Source organism: Dermacentor variabilis, chromosome 3, assembly GCF_050947875.1.
Source record: "Dermacentor variabilis isolate Ectoservices chromosome 3, ASM5094787v1, whole genome shotgun sequence".
Classification (NCBI taxonomy): Eukaryota; Metazoa; Arthropoda; class Arachnida; order Ixodida; family Ixodidae; genus Dermacentor; species Dermacentor variabilis.
In genome coordinates, this window is record NC_134570.1 from 50,431,651 (window position 1) to 50,453,951 (window position 22,301).

A 22,301-nucleotide genomic window follows, 5' to 3' on the forward strand; every position below is an offset into this window, starting at 1 on the left:
ATAAAGTGTTCCAATAGCCCCTGGGCATCTCCTATTGTCCTGGATCTGAAAGAAAGATGGTACTTTCCGCCTTTGCATTGATTACTATCAGCTGAAAGCACTGACCTGTAAAGATGCCTATCAGCTGCAAACCATTGAGTCAATTGTGAGCAGTGCAGGTTCGGCGAAGTATATCATGGCTCTGGATGCTGCTAAAGGTTACTTCCAAGTAGAGATGGAACTTACGCCGAGCAAGGACAACTTTCACTTGCCATTATGGGCTTTTTAAGTTTGGGACGATGCCCTTCGGCCTATGCAGGGCACAGGCAACATTTCAGGGGTTAATGGATCAAATTCTAGGCAAGGCCAAGTGTTCCCATGCAACATGCTACCTTGACAAAATTATAATATGCCCACAAACTGAGGAGCATATTTGGCACAATGAGGGGGCTCATGGCAGTAGGTATAACGCTAAATCCAGCTAAGGCACAAATGGCACAAACTTGAGTGCAGTTGCTTGAGTTCACCTTGGGCAGCAGTTCCATTGAGCTGAACTCAGAGTTACTCCAGACTCTTCTATATTTTCCCATGCCCCCGTTGCATGGGAAACGGCCTCTCCGTTTACTTGGAATGGCCAATTTCTATCAGTCATTTGTTCCACTGCGAGACTCCAGGCACTGCTAACAAATTTGTTCAGAAAATCTGTTGGATGACATGGGGTCAGGAGCAAGAGCAGGCGTTTGGTGGCTTGTCACGAGCCACTCAGGGCGGCTCAGGTTGCCTGATCTCACGAGGAAATTCATTGTCCAGGCTGACACGTGTGACCTAGGATCGGGGCTGTCCTCCTTCGGGAATCCCAACGGTGTCCTGCACCCTTTGCTAGTCAGGCGCTGCTCGCTGCAGAGATGAACTGCTCTGCAATGTAAAAGGAGTGCTTTGCACCACAGAAATTCAATGTCTAGTTAGACGAAATTCGTCGAGTAGACGAATCACAACGTGCTCAGCTGTCATGAGGCTTTGCGAACCTGCAGGTTGGCTGGTGCACTGGACGCTGCTCGTATAGCACGACTTTTCAGAGCAATATAGAAGGGGGAGAACGAGCGCTGTTGCAGAGGCACTTCTGTGTGCCCCACTTCCCCACCCAGCCAGTGCCGGAGATGAGTGGAGGGAGATGGAAGCTGGCGATGTGCCCTCCTGTACGAGTGGAGGGATGGTTGAAGAAAAGAGGGAAGTCACTTCCGGGTTGCCCTTTACACGTGAGAATGCAGTAAAAGAGGTTTTTGGCGCTGTGCAGCCAGGCGGTAATGAGACTTCTCCCTCAGTGGGGGCAAGAGTTCTTAGTGTGCCAAAGGGGTGCAAGATCAGCTGGAGCTATTGGTAAAAATCGTTTCATTGGCCACAACTGTGCCTGTAATGAACGTCACCTCTTAATGATGATATTGCGGGTGTGCCGAAGGGATTATCCATCAAAGCATAATCCCCCCTTAATGAAACCAGCTTTCCCTCTGGGAAGGCCGCGATTACATTCAGCCGTGAAGAGCTCGTAACGGCCTCACAGAAATGGAGCATTCTAACAGTGCTGGTGTTGCAACAAGTGCAGAAGGGCCCAATCCAGCTTCTATTGCTGGTAGCCCTGAAAATTCCTACCTGTTGGACCATGGGCTCATGCCGAGACATATGGCTACCAAGGGAAAGTCCACTGACCTGTTTAAGGCAGTGATATCAAAGAATCTGAGGTACGCGCTTTTGCGTTACGCTCACAATGAAGCAGTGGATGGACATCTGAGCACCTCAAAGGACTTTGGAAAACTCACTTGCAATGCCACCTGGACTGGCATAAAGCAGGATGTTTTCTCTTATAGTCGAACTTGCCACGTCTTTCAGATGTTGAAATCTCATGGTGGCCATCCACTAGGTTTAATAAAGTCGACTGACAGTCAGCGGCTTTGACTGTTTGCAGCCTGCGATTTATTCAGACCCTTCCCAAACAGTAGGCAGGGCTTTCAGCACCTTTTGGTAGATATCAATCACTTCAAGAAGTGGGCATTTTTTTCACTTCATATGGTGACGGTCCAGGCAGCAATGGACAAACTGACAGGAGTTTTCACACGCTTTGGATTTCTGGAGTGTCTGGTAACGGAAAAGTGTTTTGCAAGACGTGTACTTCCGTTTGGACCAAGCATCACCTTATGTAGCCCTACCACACCTTGACCAACCTCGCGGAACATTTCAATCATATTGCGAAGTGGATGCTGCCATCCTTTTCCAAGAGCCAAAGGGATTGGGAAGACCACATGAACAAACACACGTTCATCATTCAGACAGCAGAAGACCGGTCCACCCGTTTCTCCCCTACTTTTCACACTTTTCGTCAAGAACTGGCAAATCTGCTGATTATTTCTGCACAGCACCAAGAAGAAGAGGTTGAGAATGGCCAAGGGGACCTTCCTCGTATGTAATGGGGCATCATGCCCAGCTTGCCGCCCACAAAAACCACCACTTCTGGTTTCAGGCAGGCGACTTATTGCTCAAATGCAACCACGTCCTTAGTGATGCCAGCAAAGGGTTTTCTGCTGTGTTGGCTCCAAAATGGCTGGGGCCTTACCCCGTGAAGAAATGGCTCTTATCCTTTGTGTGTCAGCCGATGGACCCTCAGATGGTGAGAACCAGGGCCTGCATTTATATTGCTGATTGAAAGACTACCACTGCAGGCTAGATGTGTTGGTGCCGGAGCACAGCAACGTTGGGTCTGGGAGACAGAACGCTAAGTACTCCTGACCACTTTCAGCCGCCACACTGGTGCCCTGTAAGGTGATGACCACTGCGAAGTTGCCCGCACAATTCCAGACCTTCCTGGTAAAACAAACACTCTGGTTTTGCTTTCTGCCTCTGCAAGTGAGCACATTTTTTCTTCAGGACTACCCGCAGAGATACGAGCAAACCACAGTTCCAGCGTTCAGGGTTTAGTCTCCTTCGTGTACGTGCCCTTATTTTCAAACTGCCCCAGCTTCTCACTTCCATTTATCATCATACATATCTGTAGAGGGTTGGTTAATGTGCTCATTCTTTCGTCTCTTCGTTTTTGCGACTAGTTGCAGAAATGTCAAGCGGGGAAGGGGAGGTGAGTGGGGGTGCAACCTCACGAGTTTTTTTGTATATGAAGGTGACAGCATGGTTTGGATGCTTCGGGCATTGCTTTCCCTGCACATGGATCCACTGCAGGCCCAGAGTGCATGCGCCACAAGTATTTTGTCGTGCACGCAAGGAAGAAAAACAGAGTGTCTAGCCAGAGGCACGACCTCCCGTTCTCTGCCTCCCTTCTCTCCTTGCCGCCTTCTCAGAAACGAGTGCCACCTTTGCAGCTGCTGCTAACACTGTTGCTGCCGGTGTCTGGTAGAATCTTCCCGCCACCATATGCACTCTCGACAGTTGGTGACAGCTGCCTCCGTCAGTACCTTCAAGTGGCAAACCAGTTCTGCTTAAAATGGTCAAGCCGCTTACTTTTGTCGCACCTTCGGGCCATCGTTGCACCCAACGCTGACAGTGGGGTGCATGTTCAGGCCCTCCCACCACAAGGATGCCTGCTACTCAGCTGACTGCCCCATCTGCAACACCTACAGAGGCTGGCCGGAAGATGCGGAATGTGGCCACCTGGAAGTACCAGGAAGGGTGTATCGGCACCTCATTGGTGTGTGTCAGAGAAAGCATGGCCAGAGAGTGGACAGGGGGGCCAGCACCACTTGCCCTATTGCTTCAAGCGGGCACACATTCACTGTAAAGGACGCTGCTTCGGGCGGCGCTCACCTTCCCCTCCCCGCTGACGCTGCTACCTGCGGGAAGTGCAGGACGCTGGTCATCCTTGACTGCCACTACACCGGCCGGATGCGCCCGGAGGAGAGGAGAAGGAGCGCAGCAGGCGACTCCGCGGGGCCTTCTGTTGCGGCGGCGCCGTCGACGGACTGCGAGCTGGCCGAGCTGTGCTGGCTGAGCTTGCGGGAGGACTCCGAATTTGCAGCGCTCGTCCTGCAGGAGACGCTGGCGGATGAGGAGGCAGCCCACAAAGAAGAACAACGTGTTCCGCCAACCGAGCCAAAATCAGATGCGGTGGCCGCTGATCCAGCAACCGCACTGGTTTCAGATTGAACTCTTCAGCACTGAGTGTGGAGGCTCCAGGGTGCTTTTTTCCACGTTTTATATTCTTAGACATTTTTAGGTGGTGTTTTTGTAGCGAATAATAGTTTTTATCTAACAGTTATTTTACACAGGGTTTGTGTACAGTATAAGCCATGTGTTATTTAAATGTACGTGCATTTACCTTCTTTTTCTAGTCTTATTATAAATATGTTATTAGTGTAGAGACAGTTCTCATTTTGCCATATTCTTTCACATAGGCTGGAAGTTACTGGTCCTTGCAACGTCTGACGCGTGCTGATATGGAGGACCTTTCCCTAGCAATGCATGCCGTCGGCTTATTTCCCAGCCAGACGGAACTCCCACATTCAGGGAGAGGAATGTGGGAGTTCCTTCAATCCAATGGGCGCAGTCCTTGTAGTGCTCTCCGGCTCTAGGCCCCTTTGCTATTGAGAGGAAACTCCCGAACCATTGTCTGTCCCTCAGCCCCATACTGTTTTCTCCAAGCATCGAGGCCGCGTTCCGAATAGTCACGCTACGTGGCCCTCCGATTGGGTCGTGGGACGTGATGTTGGAAATTAGCTCCGACCGAGGAGCACCATCTCCGCATGCATGGAAGCCAAGCGGGCACAAGAATGGGCGGCAGACACTACAGGCACGTGGCAACGCACGTGAGCGTCCATCTCTCTTTTCAATGTGCATACAGACCATTGTTCGACGCAATTGCCACCTGCTCTTCTCCACCATTGGGGAGGCAATGGACGCTGAGTGCACTCTGTGAGCTCGAGTGCCGAGTGTATTTTATACCGTAGTGTTCTTTCGGCTCAATAAATGATTTTACCCATCCTAGACATCTCTCTTTCCTGCAAAGAAGTACCACACGTGTGGCAGGAGCCAGCCTGGCCCTTCGGCTCAGTGCTTGAACCTACAGTAGGTCTCTGTCCGAATGCCAGCATGTCGAATTGAGAAGCCCACCTATGAAGCTATTTACTGACCCAGCACAGGAAGACGTAGAGTGAGCCCACAAGTGAGCCGTCACTGCTCGTAAGTAAGAAACCACTTGATATATGCAAAATACTAAACTATTGTCGCAGTCATTTATGTCCAACAAGCGGGCACAATCAGCAACTGCAATTAGAAAGCAGACCGTAACTACCAAGAAACCACGACACACAGCCTGCCTCAAGCTGCTCACAGCACGACTTTCACGACAAGAAAGCCAGGCAACGTGACGAAAGTTCTGGCACTAGTGGCCTCACCTCGATGTGGTCGTAGAGGGTGCGAATGACGGGATGTGTCTCCATGTTCTGCTGCGCCGACTCTTGTGCGGCCACCTCGGGGGGCATAGCACTTTTGGCCAGCATGCGGTCCACGTCGAGGATCTGTCGGGGACGCATGGAAACAGTGATCGGTTTAATGAGTCACAGGGTTTCAGAGGAAGCTTTCACTCGGAGCCAACTCCGATTTCCCTATTCAAATACACATAAAATATGGCAATGCGTCTGTGAGACAACCGCTGGACCAAATCTGAATGCAATTTGTTGCATCTGAGAAAAAAAGTTCTACGAACTCTATGAAGCAAAATTTTTACTCAGAGCCTCATATTTTTCTAAAAGAATTGCCGAAAATTGGCACATAAAAAACAAGAAAAGCAGAAGCACAGTGTTTGCAAATCCATAATTGTGCACCAGAAACAAGTTATCAGTTCTATAAACTGCATCCCTTATAGAACCTCAAGTGGACAAATATTATATATGAAATTACAGTTCATGTGAAATTGTTAAAATTTTTATAAGGGTTTCGCAAAAGTCCTACACATAGATTGGTGGTATAGTTCTAAGCAGTGCATAATCAATTTTGTCTTCTTCAGAGGTATTGCTAGGGGTGGCTAACAAAATTATTTGATAATCTTTTATTGCTGAGTTATAGAGTAGTGAATTTCAAGCATGGGTACTCTAATTTGGCAATTTTCATTTTCTTTAATTGACAGCCTAAATAAAAACTCTCCTTCCTACAGCTACTAGATTTTAACTTCCTTTAGATGCAACAAATATAGTCAAATGGGTGCAGTGGTTGCTAAGGAAAACGATTTTTTTCTGTCATGTATTCAGGTAAGAGCTCCCAAGCTGAAGCTTCCTCTTAAAAGGTAGATTTAGCTCGAAATATAAATGCATACATGGGAATGAAGAAATTGCTTTTCTCAGAATGAGGAATCTTTAGCTTGGGAGCTCCTATCTAAATACATGAAAACAGAGAAATCGTTCTTCCTGGGAACCAGTGCACAGAATTTGACGAGACTCATAACGTTAAAAGAATAACATAGAACCTAGTGGAGGAACGAAATTGTTTTTTTTATTTAAGCCATCGACTTTTTCATCAAACATGTTTAAAATTGCAAACTTTAGAAAAACACACATTTGGTGTTACCAAATTTGTAGGTCAGCAATGAAAAATGATATCAAAAGTCTTCAAACTGAAGTTCATAACATGTCTAAACAAGACAAAATTGATATACAATATACCCCTGTAAAATATTGTGACACTCTTACGTGCGTTCTAGGTTTACACCTGAACATGATGTGGGGCATCCATGACGGGTGAAGACAAGGAAGACGACATGCGGCTGGCTAGCTGAATCTCAATAGGGCGCTCTACTGCTTGTGAATACTAATTTGTGAATAGGACTTTTTCAAAAATTGTCGTAAACATTGTAAAAATCCACAAAAGCTGTAAATTAATATACTAAGTTCGTCTGCTTCAGCTGTTCTAACACATGCAGTTTACAGAACTGTGACATCAGCTTTTGCTACAGAACAACAAATTTGTGAACTTCGTACTTTTCTTTATTTATTTTCAAACTTCCCAATTACAAAACTTGTGTCTGAAATTGATAAATCTGTAACTGCCCAATAAACAACAGTATAACAATTCTGTAAATTCCGTAAATACATCTAAAACGGACAAAAATATGCACTACACACTGCTTACAAATATACCACGGAGGTGTGAGAAGGACTTTTGCAAAATCCTTGGAAAGACTTAACAATTTCATGTAAACTCTACATTCATAAATCACAAATGTCCACGTGAGAGGCTCTAACAGATGCAGTTCACAGAAGTTCGAAATCTGTTTTTAGTGCGGAGTTATGGATCTGTAAGCTTTGTGCTTCTATTTCTTTGAAACTTGCAAATTTCGAAAAAAATTTTTGTAAGAAATTATAAATCAAAGCTTTGTTTTCTACAGTCACTGTAACTTAACTTTGCCTCTCAAAGGGCACAAATTTCATTCTATATCCTTTCAGCGGCTGTCTCACAAAAGCTTTCTGCATTTTGCATGTATGTATTCGAATGGGGACACTGGAGCTGGCCTCGAGCTAAAACTTCCTCTCAACACAACACCAAGCCTACGAGACATGCCAAGGTGGAGGGCTCCTGAATAATTTTGACCACTTGAGATTCTATAAAGTGCACGTAAATTTAGCAGCATGAGTGTTTTTACAGTCCACCTCTATGAGAATGCGTCCGCAGTTGCGAGTAACCAACTCATGACCTCTTGCGGAATGCTATAGCCACCGAATCATTGTGGCAAGTCGCAAAAACACTCAGAACTATGAACATATTATAGAAATGTGACTGCATCATTGCCCAAGTGCATACATATTCATATTTAAACATTTCCACGTCCCTCTGTAAATGTTTAAAATGAAAGAAGGCCCCTCTCAAAAGAGTTGCACCACATTTATGTACACAATCCCGCTGTTTTTAGGCGTCTTTTAATGAAAAATGCTACACCAGTTCAGAGGGGCAGATGATTCGTTAAGAAACAGTAAAACCTCATTCGCACATTTTTTGGGGAAAACGTGAGAAAAAACTTACTAAGCGATAAAACGTACGATCTGAAGTCACTAAAATATTTGGCAGACTCGACTGTAGTTTACATCTACATAACGAGAAGCACTTCATGAGTCATTGCAGCATGAGATGCTGACGCACGCCGCTGGTGGATCCCGAGTGACCCGGGACACGTGTCATTTTCATATTGCCTAGTGTTTTAAGACGGCGACAGGAAACGAAATTGAGCTGGTGGGCATTGCCACAATACAATGCCGCCAGTACGAAACATGATGCTCACTTTGAGCAGCCTGCAGCATGTTTGGGTTATTGCCTATTAAAGGCGTGCGTACACTTCCAACGGAGCTATGGCATGTGTGCTGGAAAACAGATAGGTGAAGGTGCCTATCGCAATAGGGTTGGAAGTGATAGCTGCGAATGTAATATACAACGACTGGCGAGGAGATTTGCTGATGCCATAAGAGGAAGCTGAGTGCGTAGCAGCATTTTCCCGCAGCATGGACGGGTGAGTACTGCAGGGAAGCTGCCGTGGCGGGTGCCTGCTGCTCTTGATCGGGCCTGCCCCGCGCCTTTTCTTGTTCACATGCAATCTAGAAGCCGTAAGATGCATCACACAACCGCAGTTTGGCAATGTACTGAACATTGGTGCCGAAAGATTGTGTTTTCTGGAAACGTATTAAGCAGAAAAAAAAAGCTAACTGTATTGGATCATTTTTTCTGTTCTCGATTACAAATGTTGGTGCCGGGAAGTTGTACGAAATCGGATTGTATCAACAATCTACTACTGCATATGTTTGCGATTCTTTGGAAGAATAGGGTTGCTAATCAGCGTAGAGAGCGAAGATGAAACTTTTTGTATTTGAATTTCATATACAAGAAACTGCACCATCTACTGTCAACATGATGTCATGGATTCCATGTCTTATGTATTTGGAACATCTTCAAGAAATGCAGGAAAAGCTGCCATGACTGCGGCAGGAGAATTCATTAGCATCGATGAAAAAACGTAAATGAAACTTTCAACAGAAAGTTGAGCAAGTTGTTGAAGATCCATAGCTTGATAGCTTAGGCACACAAAACATGGGAGCAAGAGTTCCTCGTTTGCATGTTGTGTCCATGTTTTTTATGACTAACTTTTGAAGCTACGAAAGCAAATCAAACTCACCTTAATAGAAGCATCAGCTGAGCCGGTTGCAACGAGCTGCCCTGTACAAGTAAACAAGTGGACAAATAGATTGCAAAACACTTGCAAGATAAAACAACTCACAAAACTCCTTTGGCAATAAAGTATCACCTGATGCTAACCCTCTGACGACCCCAGAAAGAAAGCAAAGGTGTTACTTACCATCACGGCTGAATGTTCCAGCTCTGCACTGTGCCTTGTGTGATGTGACATAACAGGTCTCGTACAAGGCAGGTTCAGGCGCAAGGGAGGCGGCTGGAATAATGATGTAATGTTACACTTACAATATCTAAAATGTTCACGGAGAAACATATACTGGGAACAAAGGCAACGCTGATGCGTATGACTTGCTACTGCAGAGCAAAGAATAGAAAAATGCACCGTGAAAGAAGGAGTAGGACTCCTCCTTGACAATACTGGTACAAACTGGCAAGTATTGATCGAGCTTGAGGATTTAAAGGCACATCCACATCTGCAAACCACATCCGCAGGCAGTTGCAATTCTCAATTCTGAAAAGTTTCGCCCTATTTGCTACACCGCAAGAAGCTGAATGCAACAATGCCATTAATACTGCACTCCAACAATAGTTTACAAAGGACTACAATTAATCACGGTCATTCTCAATGGCCTCACTTCATTTCTATGGACAACAAAGCTCCTGTGGGCAGAAAAGATCACTTTTTGGAATCTAATGTCTAAAAGCACTTTTATCGCCAATTTCAAGTTACTCCCATCCTCTTCCCGATTTACAAAATGAACTGTGATGGTGCAAAGCTTATACCACAAGTTTGTGCAAATTATAGTGGTACTGTCACCATAGCAGAATACACCAGATGGACATTGTGCTATAACTTAAAGAAAATGTGACAGTTAATATTTATGCAAAGTAAAAGTAGTGAAACATTTGGATCAAGTTATCCAGGGTTGTTTGGTAGTGTGATGGCTACATGGCATACGGACTCCATACAGAACCGCCACCGCACGTGAAATGTACGCTGCTCCTCCACCGTGTAGCTAAACACCATGCAATGAGTGATGGGAAAGATTATATTAGGTGTACATTAATTAAAAGGTTATATGAAGGCAGCATGAATAAGAGAGGAAACGCAAGTAGCTGATTTGTAACCGAGATTGTAGGGTCACTAAACAACTCTGGGGTGATGAGGCGAGTCAGTAGCTCTTCTCTCACCTTCACTACTCTCCCCATGGGCACTCTCTCCCCATCATCACCTACTCCTCTAGAAAACATGCAGACACTAAATCAATGCCACGCATCAATAACAAAAACAACCAAATTTTGCTGATCAGGGCTCAGCATTCTTCAGCTTTGCTGTTGTCGCTGCATGCACAACAACACCATACGCAGCACAATACACACTGTACGAGATAAAATCAGTCGACTGTGCACAACAGCAAGAGAGACGATGAGGAAGAGAGGGTATGTGACCACATGGCAAAGGAGTGCTAGATGAATGATCATGATTGATGCCGCCACGTATATAGAGCAACTGCCAATTTTTTACCCTGATGACCATCATATGCATGACCCTGCTGGCCCCGCATTATGTGAAGAAGGGACCAGAAACGCCCCTTTTTTTAATCACCAGAGGTGGTTTCAGAGTCCTGTATGAGGAAGTGACACTACACATAGGCAATACATACAGCCAATAACCAGTTTTTTACTGACTATGGAATACCGACCATGGAATAGGTGTGAAGGGAAGGAAAGCACAGGCAAGGGTGGCATTGGATTAGATGTGGACGGTGCAACAAGATGAAGAAATTTTCAGGCACGGGATGAAGTCCACTGACACAAGATATGGCTGATGGTGATCAAATGTCTAGCTGCTACTTTGCTTGGAACAAACTTGTCTAGTATGCAATCAAAACTTTAGTGGACCACTGTCAAAGGTGAGCAGCCCTCAAATCGTTGAAACATAATCTGTACCTTCAGTTTCGTACTCCAAGTCAATTCCCGGTCCCATGTAGGGTTGGTCCAAGTTTGAAACCTTATTGCCTTTCAATTCTGTAAGGAAAGAAAAGAAAGCACTCATGGCATTACAGGGATACTACTGAGAAAAATAATTTGAGCTGTGTTAGTGACTTAAAACTTCCACAATACCAAAAAAGCCACTTTTACAGCTAGAAAATACTTGGTACACCAGAAAAGAAGCAATAACGAGCCTGATGGCAATGACGCCTTGAAATTCCTTCACCAGGTCACAGTGACGTCATGGATGTCGACGCCACCTGCTCAAGTCTAGTTAATCTCTTGTCATTAAAAATGAACTAATTTGTATTATGAAAGAGCAAAGGACTGAAGTTAGGAAGTTACACTAAATTTTACTGAATCACAATGGCCGAAATGCAAAAAAATTTGTTGCAATCCTTGATGTCACGCTGACGTACTAGCCCTGGAGTTTTTGGATATTGCAATTACCTGATGCAGAAACTTCTCAATGGTGTCATCACCTATTTTTCGTAGTTGCTATTGCAGAAGCATAATTTTAATAAAGCGTAACCTAATATTCCAAAGTGCCTCTTTAAGACAGCGAAGCGCTCTGTAAAGATGGGCTCACCAAATCAAAGAATTATTTAGTTTGATTTCTCAGTCCCTTGGTGCATGCTCTTCTTTCGGCAGCATAGCATGCACAGCAGGGAAGACCATAATTTATCTTTTTATACTTCCAATGCTTAGCGGCAGCTCTCACAATTACAATCGAGTGAGAAAGTGCAAATGAAGACAGTAATAATGAGGAATCAGTAAGGAATCTAATACTGTAGGGTTGAGATTTACACTCTCCGGTTGTGGAAGGTGTGCACGCACCTTGTTCAGCTCGCAGGCCAGCGCTGACTATGTTCAGCAATCTGTCGGACGGGGGGCACGCTGGGTGCGCCTTTACCATGTTGGACAGGCTGACTGCAAGCGTCTGATGGCCATCGTAGAACAATTGGCTGTGGAAAAAAAAAAGATGAATAAACAAACATTGCAGCAGACTTGTTAGCTACGAGCTAGCAATCGCAGTTTTACAAAGTTTTCACAAGAAAGACACGGGTACATACTCGGCCTTTGCAATGGCTCATTTTCCTTTGCCAAGTGACAACGTTTGCAGACGACGTTTCACCATGCATTGCAGCAGAGATGATACGCGAACACCGAATCTATGTTGGATGCGGTTTGGACGAGGTCAGCAACGTCTTCTAGCACCAGTTGCTAAACGCACCTTTTTTAGGATACACGCGTATACTTCGAACGCGCACATAACATTGTCGCACGTTTTAAAAGCGTGTATGTGTCAGGTAAGTTAATCGAAACTCGTGTGTGTGATTGGTTGCGCCCATGCAGGTTACGTTTCAGCCAACTGCACACTCCCCATTTGTGCACAGAACTGCTGCACGCATAACACTGCGCAGCATTCAATGCAAAAGCAATATTCAGCTGGGACCGAGTATTCGACACATGTTCCGGTAGCTAAGTAATGACACCTATCCCAGTATAAGCGACGTTCTGGACAACACAAGTCAACACGAATGAATAACGTTAACGAGCAGAAGAAACACGCTGAATGTCGGATTTGTAAGCATTCTCTAGGTAAATGAGGTGCTCACCTAATAATGAGTCTGTAGAGCGCCTCCCGGTCCTTGATGCTGGCTGTATTGTTCAGCATCTCGAGCCTGTAAAACTTGGAACTGATGAAACTAATAACCCGGTGGCAAGGAAACGTTTGTCGGAAGGTGAAATTCAAGGAAGCGACGGCACTTGAACCACTTGAACCGCAAAAACAGCCACGCAACGCCGGCGTCTCAGCAACACCACGTTCAAAATACGCAGCCCGTGCAGGCCGGACAAAAAAATTGTCCGTCAGCTACTGATTGCTTTTTTCGCCGCTATGGCGCTGACTGACAATCACGTCTAAATATTAGATTATCCATCCTGAATTTAAAAAAAACAATTAGCAACATTTTATCCTTCAACTTAATTGAAATTGAATATTTTATGTTGTGATTAAGCGGCAGCTCGAAACCACGGGCAACCAGAGACGTGTGCCAACGCTGGAAGCGTTCCTGGTACCACAGTTCCTGGTCAGCGCCTGCCGTGGTTGTCTAGCTGGCATTTGCAGGCATTTCAAACGTAACAAACTGGCGTTACGCTACTAAAAGATATACTGCAGTTTATAAATGGCGCCCATCACAGGTAGCAACCCGGACTCGTCGAGGATCGAACGGTCACGTCAGGGCAACTGGCGAGTTCTGTCAAGATGGGCGGCGTCGAGATCGTCGTCGGGGTCAACATCCCTCAGCTCGGCCGTACTGAAAATGAGCGACCGAGAAGATGATGAATCGCGTGGCCCTGCAGAGCCTCGACATCACAGTCCTATCGGCAGTCCAGGATCATTCGGACGCCAGCCGTTCTGGCGCACATCTTATCAACCTGACGAGGGCAGTTCGGTACATCACGGTCCCGCCGGCAGTCCAGGACCATCAGGACGCCAGTCGTTCTGGCGCAGATCTTATCAACCTGACGAGGACAGTTCGATACATCACAGTCCTATCGGCGGTCCAGGACCATCAGGACGCCATTCGTTCTGGCGCACATCTTATCAACCTGACGAGGACAGTTCGATACATCACAGTCTTATCGGCGGTCCAGGACCATCCGAACGCCAGCCGTTCTGGCGCACATCTTATCAACCTGACGAGGGCACTTCGGTACATCACAGTCCTGCCGGCAGTCCAGGAGCATCAGGACACCAGTCGTTCTGGAGTCATGGTGAGGACAGTTCGGGACTTCACAGGGCACCGCCGGCCTCCTCAAGACGAGTCAGTGCTCGCAGTGCCGAGAAAACTGTGCCCGAAGTCGAGCCTCCCGACAGAGTCAGAGGGGCGAGACAGCCAGATGCTAGTTTGCAGCATCCTGCCGGACGTCAGCCGACGCGGAGCGCCACAAGCACGCCTCGCTGTGGGGAACCTGCTTTAGAACCCCGCGCTAAACGTGCTGCAACGTCAATGAGCGGCAAAAACGATGCGCCTAGGGCAAAACCCGTCGCGGAAGTCGACAGGGCAACGCAGGGGCGCACGTCGTCGCCCATTTTGAGGCCGTCCAAACAACAAAAGCAGGGAACCGCAGCGAAAAGGCCAGTAGAATACAGAGTGCTCAAGGAAATAGCGCTGTTACGTGCGAGTATACGAAAGCTAATCCCGCGCCTGCCATTCGAGAGAGTGGTGCGCGAGATCATGCGGCACCACACGACAGGTGGTCACGATTTGAGGATAGAAAGAGCAGCCCTTGAAGCACTCCAGGAGGCCAGTGAAGCAACCGTTGTGGCAGTTTTTGAACGTGCAGGCGTGATAGCTCACAAAGCTGGCCGTGTTACCATCACGTCGCGGGACATGGAAACAGTGCTGACCGACATAAGAAAGTGTGGAATCCTTCACTCTTCTCTTTATGCATAAAGCATTTAAAATTTTATTTATTTTAGTTATTTTAATATCTATAGTGACGCAGAATGCATTATGACAGTATGTGCTATAATGATAATAAATAAAGAAGTTTATTTGGTGTGCATAGCCTTTTGGATGTGGCATTTGGACTGACACCATTTGGAGTTAGAATGGTCCCACATGGCTCCTCTGTGTTGGCTTCGCCACAACTACTAGCATTTTTGGTGCATCGCAGCTTGACCATGCCATACACGGCCTGTATTCTGAAATGGTCACTTTCGGCCATACTGCTGCCTTCGCCACGCCTTCACTGTCGGCACGTGCTGATTGGCAGCTTTAGGAAAGTCGAATGAGCTGATTGGCTGGTTGAGCACTAAGTCATCCAATTTTGCTCAACCAGCCAATCAGCGTGCACCTGACGGCAGTACCTTGGGGATAGTGCATATAGTAGTCGAAGTGGATCGTTTCAGAATACGTCTCCAGAATACCACCGTATACTGCAGCGATATCTCACTGCCATGACTTAACAGGGAGTTACTAGTGGCACTGTGACAATGTCTCCAAATAAGCCTACTGAAAGTGTGTTAGACTGCAGCTTCAACACTTGACTGCAGGACATGCAAAATAATCACGAATTTTCTCAGATTTTAACCCCATTATAAGATTAATCATGTTCCAAGTTCATTCCACGTAAAGCAAAGCAGCTACATTGTCAGGCACTCACAAGCAATAGGTTTTTTTTTTTCAAAATGAAAATATGTGAACACTTGGTCTCCATAATGCCCTTTGGCTTGAGTCTGTGTTTCCTTGACAGCGTGGGCAAATAATTGCTTTATCATGGTAACCAATAAATGTAATGCATGATACAAAAGTTATAGAAAAAAAAATAAACTGAAGCTTCTGTTATCAAACAATTGCTGGCAGCAGCTTAACCAAGAGATTGCAGGTTGGGGTTAATGGGTTTGGTTCACGCTTTCGAAATTGAAACTTAGCATACTGAAAATGAGAGGAACATCCTGTAAACAATGTAACCTTAGCAGTGTCTCTTGGGCTTGCTAAACAGCATTCTAGAGGAGCATATCTAGCTGACGAGCATGATACGAATGCGACACTTAAAAAAAATAGAAAAAGCAGCGTCGTTCTGTAATTTATAGAAGTATACGGATCTGATTTGCAAACATGGGAAAACATGTTAACACCTTTTTGACAGAGCAAGGTTACCTTAAAAATTTGAGGGTACAACTATTTTATCAGTAGAAAGCTAACTAGGATGTCGAGTTGCCGATAAAGCAAAACGATGATCAACAGAGGAAATGTAGAATTCATGCTTTGTAGGGAGCACTTATGATATGTTTTCACATTTCTGATGATGAAAACTTTGCAAGTGAAGGAATGCACAGGGCTTCTGAGATAGTATTTCCATTTGTGGGGAGAGGAGATTGTGTTCTCCTTTGCAATTGTACTCCCATGTTATGCATGAGCAAGAACTGAAATGAACTCTTCTTCATCTTTTTTTAAGTTCACTTCAATTTTCTTACGTTTTGCTTGGGTTCAGTAAGTTTTCTTTGGTAGTGGTGTATTCCATATAAGTAGCTGCTACCTCAACAAGAAGCTTTAGTTCCGAGCCAACTCTTAATTTCCCAATTCAAGTATACTTGAAAAATGCAAGAATGCTGTCACATGAGATACTTGCTGGACTGACTTCAATAAAATCTGTGGCAATTAAGAGCCAGAGCTAAATTCTAGTAACTGTAGCAAGCAGAATTGCCATTTAGAACCTCATACTATATACAAAAAATGTCGATAATTGATAAGTTTAAAAAAAAAAAGCTAAGCACAGAAATTTACAAATCTACAACTGAGTGACAAAAACAGATATGATACTTATGCAAACTGCATCTCTTGTAGCATCTAAAGTGGACAAATTTGATAAATGGGTCTATGTGAAATTGTTGCAATGCTTACAAGTGTTTCGTAAAGTCCTACTCCCAAATTAGTCGCATATCTGAGAGCTGTGTCTAACACATCAATTTAGTTTGCCTCAGATGTCCTAATAGGTGCAATTTACATAACTGTATTATTATTATCCATTAGTGAGTGACAGAGTTGAAAAATTTAAAACTTCTGTTGTTTTTTTTTTTCATTTAAAACTGTCAAAAATTACTAGCTTGAAAACATTGACGCCCTAAATAACAAGAGCTCAGCTTCATCTCTAGACTGCAACCTTCTCTTGGAAATGTGACAAGTCCCATCGAATTCATGTACGGGTGCTAAGAAAAACTATTTCTCTGTTCCCATGCATTTGGATAGGAGCTCCTGAGCTAAAGCTTCCTCTTAAGGTGAAGGGTGTGCGCAGATGCATCCTAAAATGTGGTACTGGTAATACACTTTCCATTGCAAACCAAATGCAAGATACTGAACAATTAAGATAACGTATAAGATATATGAATATGTGATACTGCCCAATCCCACGTAAACAAACCAACAATTGTTCCACCTGAGCACCTCGTGCCTTCTTATCCCATGATTGGCTCAACATCAGGCCATGACTGGTACTCTTCCTTCACCATGCTTAGTTGTCCACTAATAATTTTGTTCTCAAATCTCCGTAACCCCTGAATCTAATAAAAAATTCCCATAAATTGTTGCTTGCAAAAATTCTTTCACTGCACAATGACAATACAAACTCAAAAAGAACAATGAACATGGCTGAAACTCGACGCCCTAGAATTCATTACGAGCCTTTGCGTACATGCTATTATAAAATAACAAAGCTACAAGAAAGTTTAGTGAACCATCCTTTGCATAAAATATTCAGAATGACTCATACATGATCCCATTCATACTCTAAAGAAAAAACAGGCCAAATCGTGCTGTCTGCAAAAGCTTGCAAAAGTATCTCATTGCGTACAAAGATCTAGCAACAAGACACTTATCTAACAATTTAAGTAAGGAAAGCATCAAACTGAGATATTACGTCACTGAATATGTGACCGTCATTACTACAATGTTTACAAGAAGTGAAGTGTTTTTTTTTGCAGATATGATACTGCCTTTTTTTGTAAGAAAGAAAAGAAAGAAGTTCGACTACATTAACACGAAATGACAACATGGTGTCGCTGATAGGGTTTCTCTGATGGGACTGGATTAAAGAAACTGCAAAATAAATATTACCAGCAAAATTTTTTCAATACTTCACTACATACAGAGGAAGGGGAAGAACAAAACATGTATGTGGGAAGAAAGCAAGATGCCCACACACCACCCCTCTTTTAATGGAAACCCATCTCAACGTCCCTTGCACTTACACCCTTGCACTTCTACTCATTAACAAAACTCTTCTAAGATGGTCGGAAAAGAACAAGAGGCTGAAGCAAAATAGAATTCCTTCAGGTAAAATAGCCCAGATGCACTGTTCATAGCAAAGATGGTACATGGCATGTAGCAGGAATTCTTGCTTTTTTGGACGAAGGCATTAATACTCCACAAAATTGTGCAACACATCACCCATGCGTGCGACATAAGGAAACCACTGGAAGTCTACTAGATCTCCTGTTAAATTGCTTCTTCCAAGAATGTTTGATGCCACCTGCTGTGCGATGGCACAGTCCTCTCTGCTTTAGTTCTTCAGCTGAAAAGAATATAAATATGTGTCATTTGCCACAATGACAGAAAGCAATGTTTGGTGTGTCCTTGAAGACAGCGTGCACAGATAAATGCATATAATGCCTGAACAACAAAACAGTGACACTATAGCTCTATTCGAGTCAGCCAAGTTTCTCTGCACCTTCTGCACCTATTCGCGGTGCACTGCACCTAGGCCTTCGATTCCCCGAGGTCCAGCGGTGCACCCTGCACCCCCGTGCACAATTGAACGGGGTGCAAGGCAAGGTGTCGCCACGGTGCAGTGCACCCTTGAACCTTGCAGCGAGTGGGTGCAGCCTGGCACAGCAGAACTGGCACCCCCTGCACCTTTTCGTTTGTGGTGCCGTGCACCTTTTTCAGAATCGAACAAACCTATTGTTTACTCTGCTGAGTGCTGCAATGACCATAGGGCTAATGTGGGAAGTGCTAGTTGAGCACCCTTCCTGTTGTCTTTTCATCAGTGATAGGGAGTTTTAGATTTTGCAAACACAAACGGCTTTGGGTACCCAAAGGAACTTTTGTACAGCTTTGGGGTTATTTTGTGTACCTTTTGGTGTTCCTCTGTATGCCCGGTAGTTTGTGTATGTTTGCGTCCCATAACTTTGGGTATTTAAAATCTAAAACTCCCTAATATATAACTTATAATCTTTCTTTAACCCTTTATTTAAGATTATTGCCTACCGGCAACAAACCAGAAATTTTTTTTTCTTGCCGAGTTTCAGTATTGAGCACAAAGTTTTTAGCCAGATGCCTGCGGCCAACACTGAACGACAGGCAGCAAGCATCATTTGTTGGTTTAGAGGAGGAACGCTAGATGAGGAAGAACTTTGGCATGTGACCCACTGTCTTTTGAAAGCAAGTTCCAAGGCCTCTCGATAAAAAAGCAAGATGCGGGCAGCTACGTCGCGCCGCCGACAATAGGCGGGCGCGGCTCGGCCAAGTTTACACTTGCGACCGCTTTTCTTGGCGAGGGCGCCACTGCTCGGTGATACTTTCGCGACTTCGCGCTGGAGCTAAGCGGCCGTTGGTTCTCGCGTCCGAACATGTTTGCCTCGTGCTCTATGCATTCATCTCGTGCTTTTCAGCGTGCTTGTGTGTGAGCAAGTTAGTTCGCGTCAGAACGTGTTTGCCTCGTGCGATATGCATTCATCTCGTGCTTTTTCGCGTGCTTGTGTGTGAGCAAGTTAGTTCGCGTAGGAACGTGTTTGCCTCGTGCGATATGCATTCATCTCGTGCTTTTTCGCGTGCTTGTGTGTGAGCAAGTTAGTTCGCGTAGGAACGTGTTTGCCTCGTGCGATATGCATTCATCTCGTGCTTTTTCGCGTGCTTGTGTGTGAGCAAGTTAGTTCGCGTAGGAACGTGTTTGCCTCGTGCGATATGCATTCATCTCGTTCTTTTTCGCGTGCTTGTGTGTGAGCAAGTTAGTTCGTGTCAGAACGTGTTTGCCTCGTGCGATATGCATTCATCTCGTGCTTTTTCGCATGCTTGTGTGTGAGCAAGTTAGTTCGCGTCAGAACGTGTTTGCCTCGTGCGATATGCATTCATCTCGTGCTTTTTCGCGTGCTTGTGTGTGAGCAAGTTAGTTCGCGTAGGAACGTGTTTGCCTCGTGCGATATGCATTCATCTCGTGCTTTTTCGCGTGCTTGTGTGTGAGCAAGTTAGTTCGCGTCGGAACGTGTTTGCCTCGTGCGATATGCATTCATCTCGTGCTTTTTCGCGTGCTTGTGTGTGAGCAAGTTAGTTCGTGTCAGAACGTGTTTGCCTCGTGCGATATGCATTCATCTCGTGCTTTTTCGCATGCTTGTGTGTGAGCAAGTTAGTTCGCGTCAGAACGTGTTTGCCTCGTGCGATATGCATTCATCTCGTGCTTTTTCGCGTGCTTGTGTGTGAGCAAGTTAGTTCGCGTCGGAACGTGTTTGCCTCGTGCGATATGCATTCATCTCGTGCTTTTTCGCATGCTTGTGTGTGAGCAAGTTAGTTCGCATCGGAACGTGTTTGCCTCGTGCGATATGCATTCATCTCGTGCTTTTTCGCGTGCTTGTGTGTGAGCAAGTTAGTTCGCGTCGGAACGTGTTTGCCTCGTGCGATATGCCTTCATCTCGTGCTTTTTCGCGTGCTTGTGTGTGAGCAAGTTAGTTCGCATCGGAACGTGTTTGCCTCGTGCGATATGCATTCATCTCGTGCTTTTTCGCGTGCTTGTGTGTGAGCAAGTTAGTTCGCGTCGGAACGTGTTTGCCTCGTGCGATATGCCTTCATCTCGTGCTTTTTCGCGTGCTTGTGTGTGAGCAAGTTAGTTCGCGTCAGAACGTGTTTGCCTCGTGCGATATGCATTCATCTCGTGCTTTTTCGCGTGCTTGTGTGTGAGCAAGTTAGTTCGCATAGGAACGTGCTTGCTTCGTGCGATATGCATTCATCTCGTGCTTTTTCGCGTGCTTGTGTGTGAGCAAGTTAGTTCGCGTCAGAACGTGTTTGCCTCGTGCGATATGCATTCATCTCGTGCTTTTTCGCGTGCGTGAGTGAGCAAGTTTGCCTGTACTTGCTGTGCTTCGTTAAGGCTCTTCGGTGTGCGTGTGTGCTGTAGCCAGCCTCGTTCATGTGGCGCGATGCCGCGCAACTGTTGTGTGCAACTCTGCGACACAAATGACAAAAATGACCCGAATGTGAAATATCACGAGTTCCCCTGCGACTTGGAGCATCGAGAAGCGTGGCTGAAAAATATCTCTTGCTAAGGAGTGTCGGGAAAAGGAAGCAAGTGGGAACCGAGCGACAGGTCTCTGTTATGTTCCCTGTACTTTAAAGAACATGGCTATAAAGAGGACACGAAACTTAGGCTCCTGCTTCCGACTGCAGTACCGACCGTGTTTTGGAAATATTCACAGTACCTTTCCACGAAAATCCACAAATATCCACAGTACTACAGAATTTCAAAAGCTATGGTCTGATGCAGAAGCAGATCTTGAACTAGCGCCAGTAGCTTTTCTGGCTGGGTACATTGTACGAGCTTGTGAGAAGGAATGAACAGTTTTTTTTTTTTTTTTTTGTAGTGGACACAAATCTTGTTTTAAATTGAGCTTAATGTTTGTGACCTTAATTTTTTACCGTTTAATTGACCTTAATGTGAGTTCTTTTGGAAGTTCCGAAGCCTGTGCATAACTTCGCGCTCCATAACATTATTTATACTGTTACGACTCTGAGCAGAGCCCTTCCTTACCACAATCAAGTTGTTCCTTTACGAAACATTTGACACTGGTTTTCAGGTGCCACGCGAACTGTGCAAGACCCTGCTTGAAGCACCCGAACCAACCGGGCCACTCTACGGGCTGATAGCAAATATGGACAATGGAGGCTTGACATACCCTAAAATGGAAGTTGTTATAAGCTTTGCCAGCTGACTTGCATCTTTGTTCAGCGGATCATGAAGACAAATGAGATTCGAAAAAGCAGCAATCTGTGCCACCTGTTGATGTCAGCATTACTTCCACATTTCACACAGTGTCGGCAGTTAATGTGTGTGAGAAATTACCATGCTCAGACTGAGGAGCTTTGCAAAACATTCTTGACAAAGTTGCTGCGACCCCTCTTAGCCAACTGGGCTGGGAATGTTAATTCAACAGTGGAGCGGCTTTTGAGGTTGTTGCATAAACCTATCTCAAGGAAGGTTCTCCGTTTGTGAATACCAGTGAATATATTCTTCCCTACTTATGACAATGCAATAAAAGTATCAAGCTGCTGGCTGAAGCATTTTTTGGACTTTTCTTGACTGCAGCTGCACTTGTAAACTTCCGACAACTTTACCTGTATTGAATTGTTTGTTTAAATTAATGACTTAAATCTGGACATCCAGGCATATAGCCAGATTTTTTTTTTCGACAAGGCCTGGGGTGATTTTGATGCCAAGCAGGATGGGTAGGGGGGAGGCGCTGTTCGGTGAATCACGGTCGCTCGATGCAAAAGCACATTGTTTTTGCATCGTGCGGCCGTGGGCGAGTCATACTTGTCAGGAACACTGGCAAGAGAGAGGAAAAGTTAAGTTTCGTTAAAAGGGGCGCACTCAGATAAGCTCCAGCA

At 45.2% G+C, this 22,301-nt stretch overlaps 2 protein-coding genes across 3 annotated transcripts in view; one reads left to right on the forward strand and one right to left on the reverse strand.

The window, feature by feature from the left end:
- The window catches only part of CstF50 (cleavage stimulation factor subunit 1 Cst50), a 28,543-nt gene extending 15,542 nt beyond the window's left edge, over window positions 1-13,001 (reverse strand). The window contains exons 1-7 of one of the 2 annotated variants that reach the window (XM_075685062.1): window positions 12,756-12,994; window positions 11,974-12,101; window positions 11,095-11,172; window positions 9,308-9,400; window positions 9,128-9,168; window positions 5,370-5,492; window positions 3,784-4,002 (exon numbers count right to left, since the gene is read on the reverse strand). In XM_075685062.1, coding sequence (XP_075541177.1) covers window positions 3,784-4,002; window positions 5,370-5,492; window positions 9,128-9,168; window positions 9,308-9,400; window positions 11,095-11,172; window positions 11,974-12,101; window positions 12,756-12,814 — 741 coding nt within the window. In that variant the 5' untranslated portion in view covers window positions 12,815-12,994. Of the gene's footprint in view, window positions 1-3,783; window positions 4,003-5,369; window positions 5,493-9,127; window positions 9,169-9,307; window positions 9,401-11,094; window positions 11,173-11,973; window positions 12,102-12,755 lie in introns of both variants that reach the window. The other variant, XM_075685061.1, reaches the window with a different exon arrangement.
- An 18-nt stretch (window positions 13,002-13,019) lies between these two features.
- Window positions 13,020-14,710, forward strand: LOC142575580 (uncharacterized). Its single transcript, XM_075685063.1, has one exon. It carries the CDS (start codon window positions 13,326-13,328, stop codon window positions 14,598-14,600), a length of 1,275 nt encoding a protein of 424 aa, XP_075541178.1. The 5' UTR covers window positions 13,020-13,325; the 3' UTR covers window positions 14,601-14,710.
- Window positions 14,711-22,301: the final 7,591 nt, after the last annotated feature.

What these genes read in the sequence shown, in the direction of transcription:
- LOC142575580 (XM_075685063.1), top strand. Translation starts at nt 13,326, where the DNA reads ATGGCGCCCATCACAGGTAGCAACCCGGACTCGTCGAGGATCGAACGG.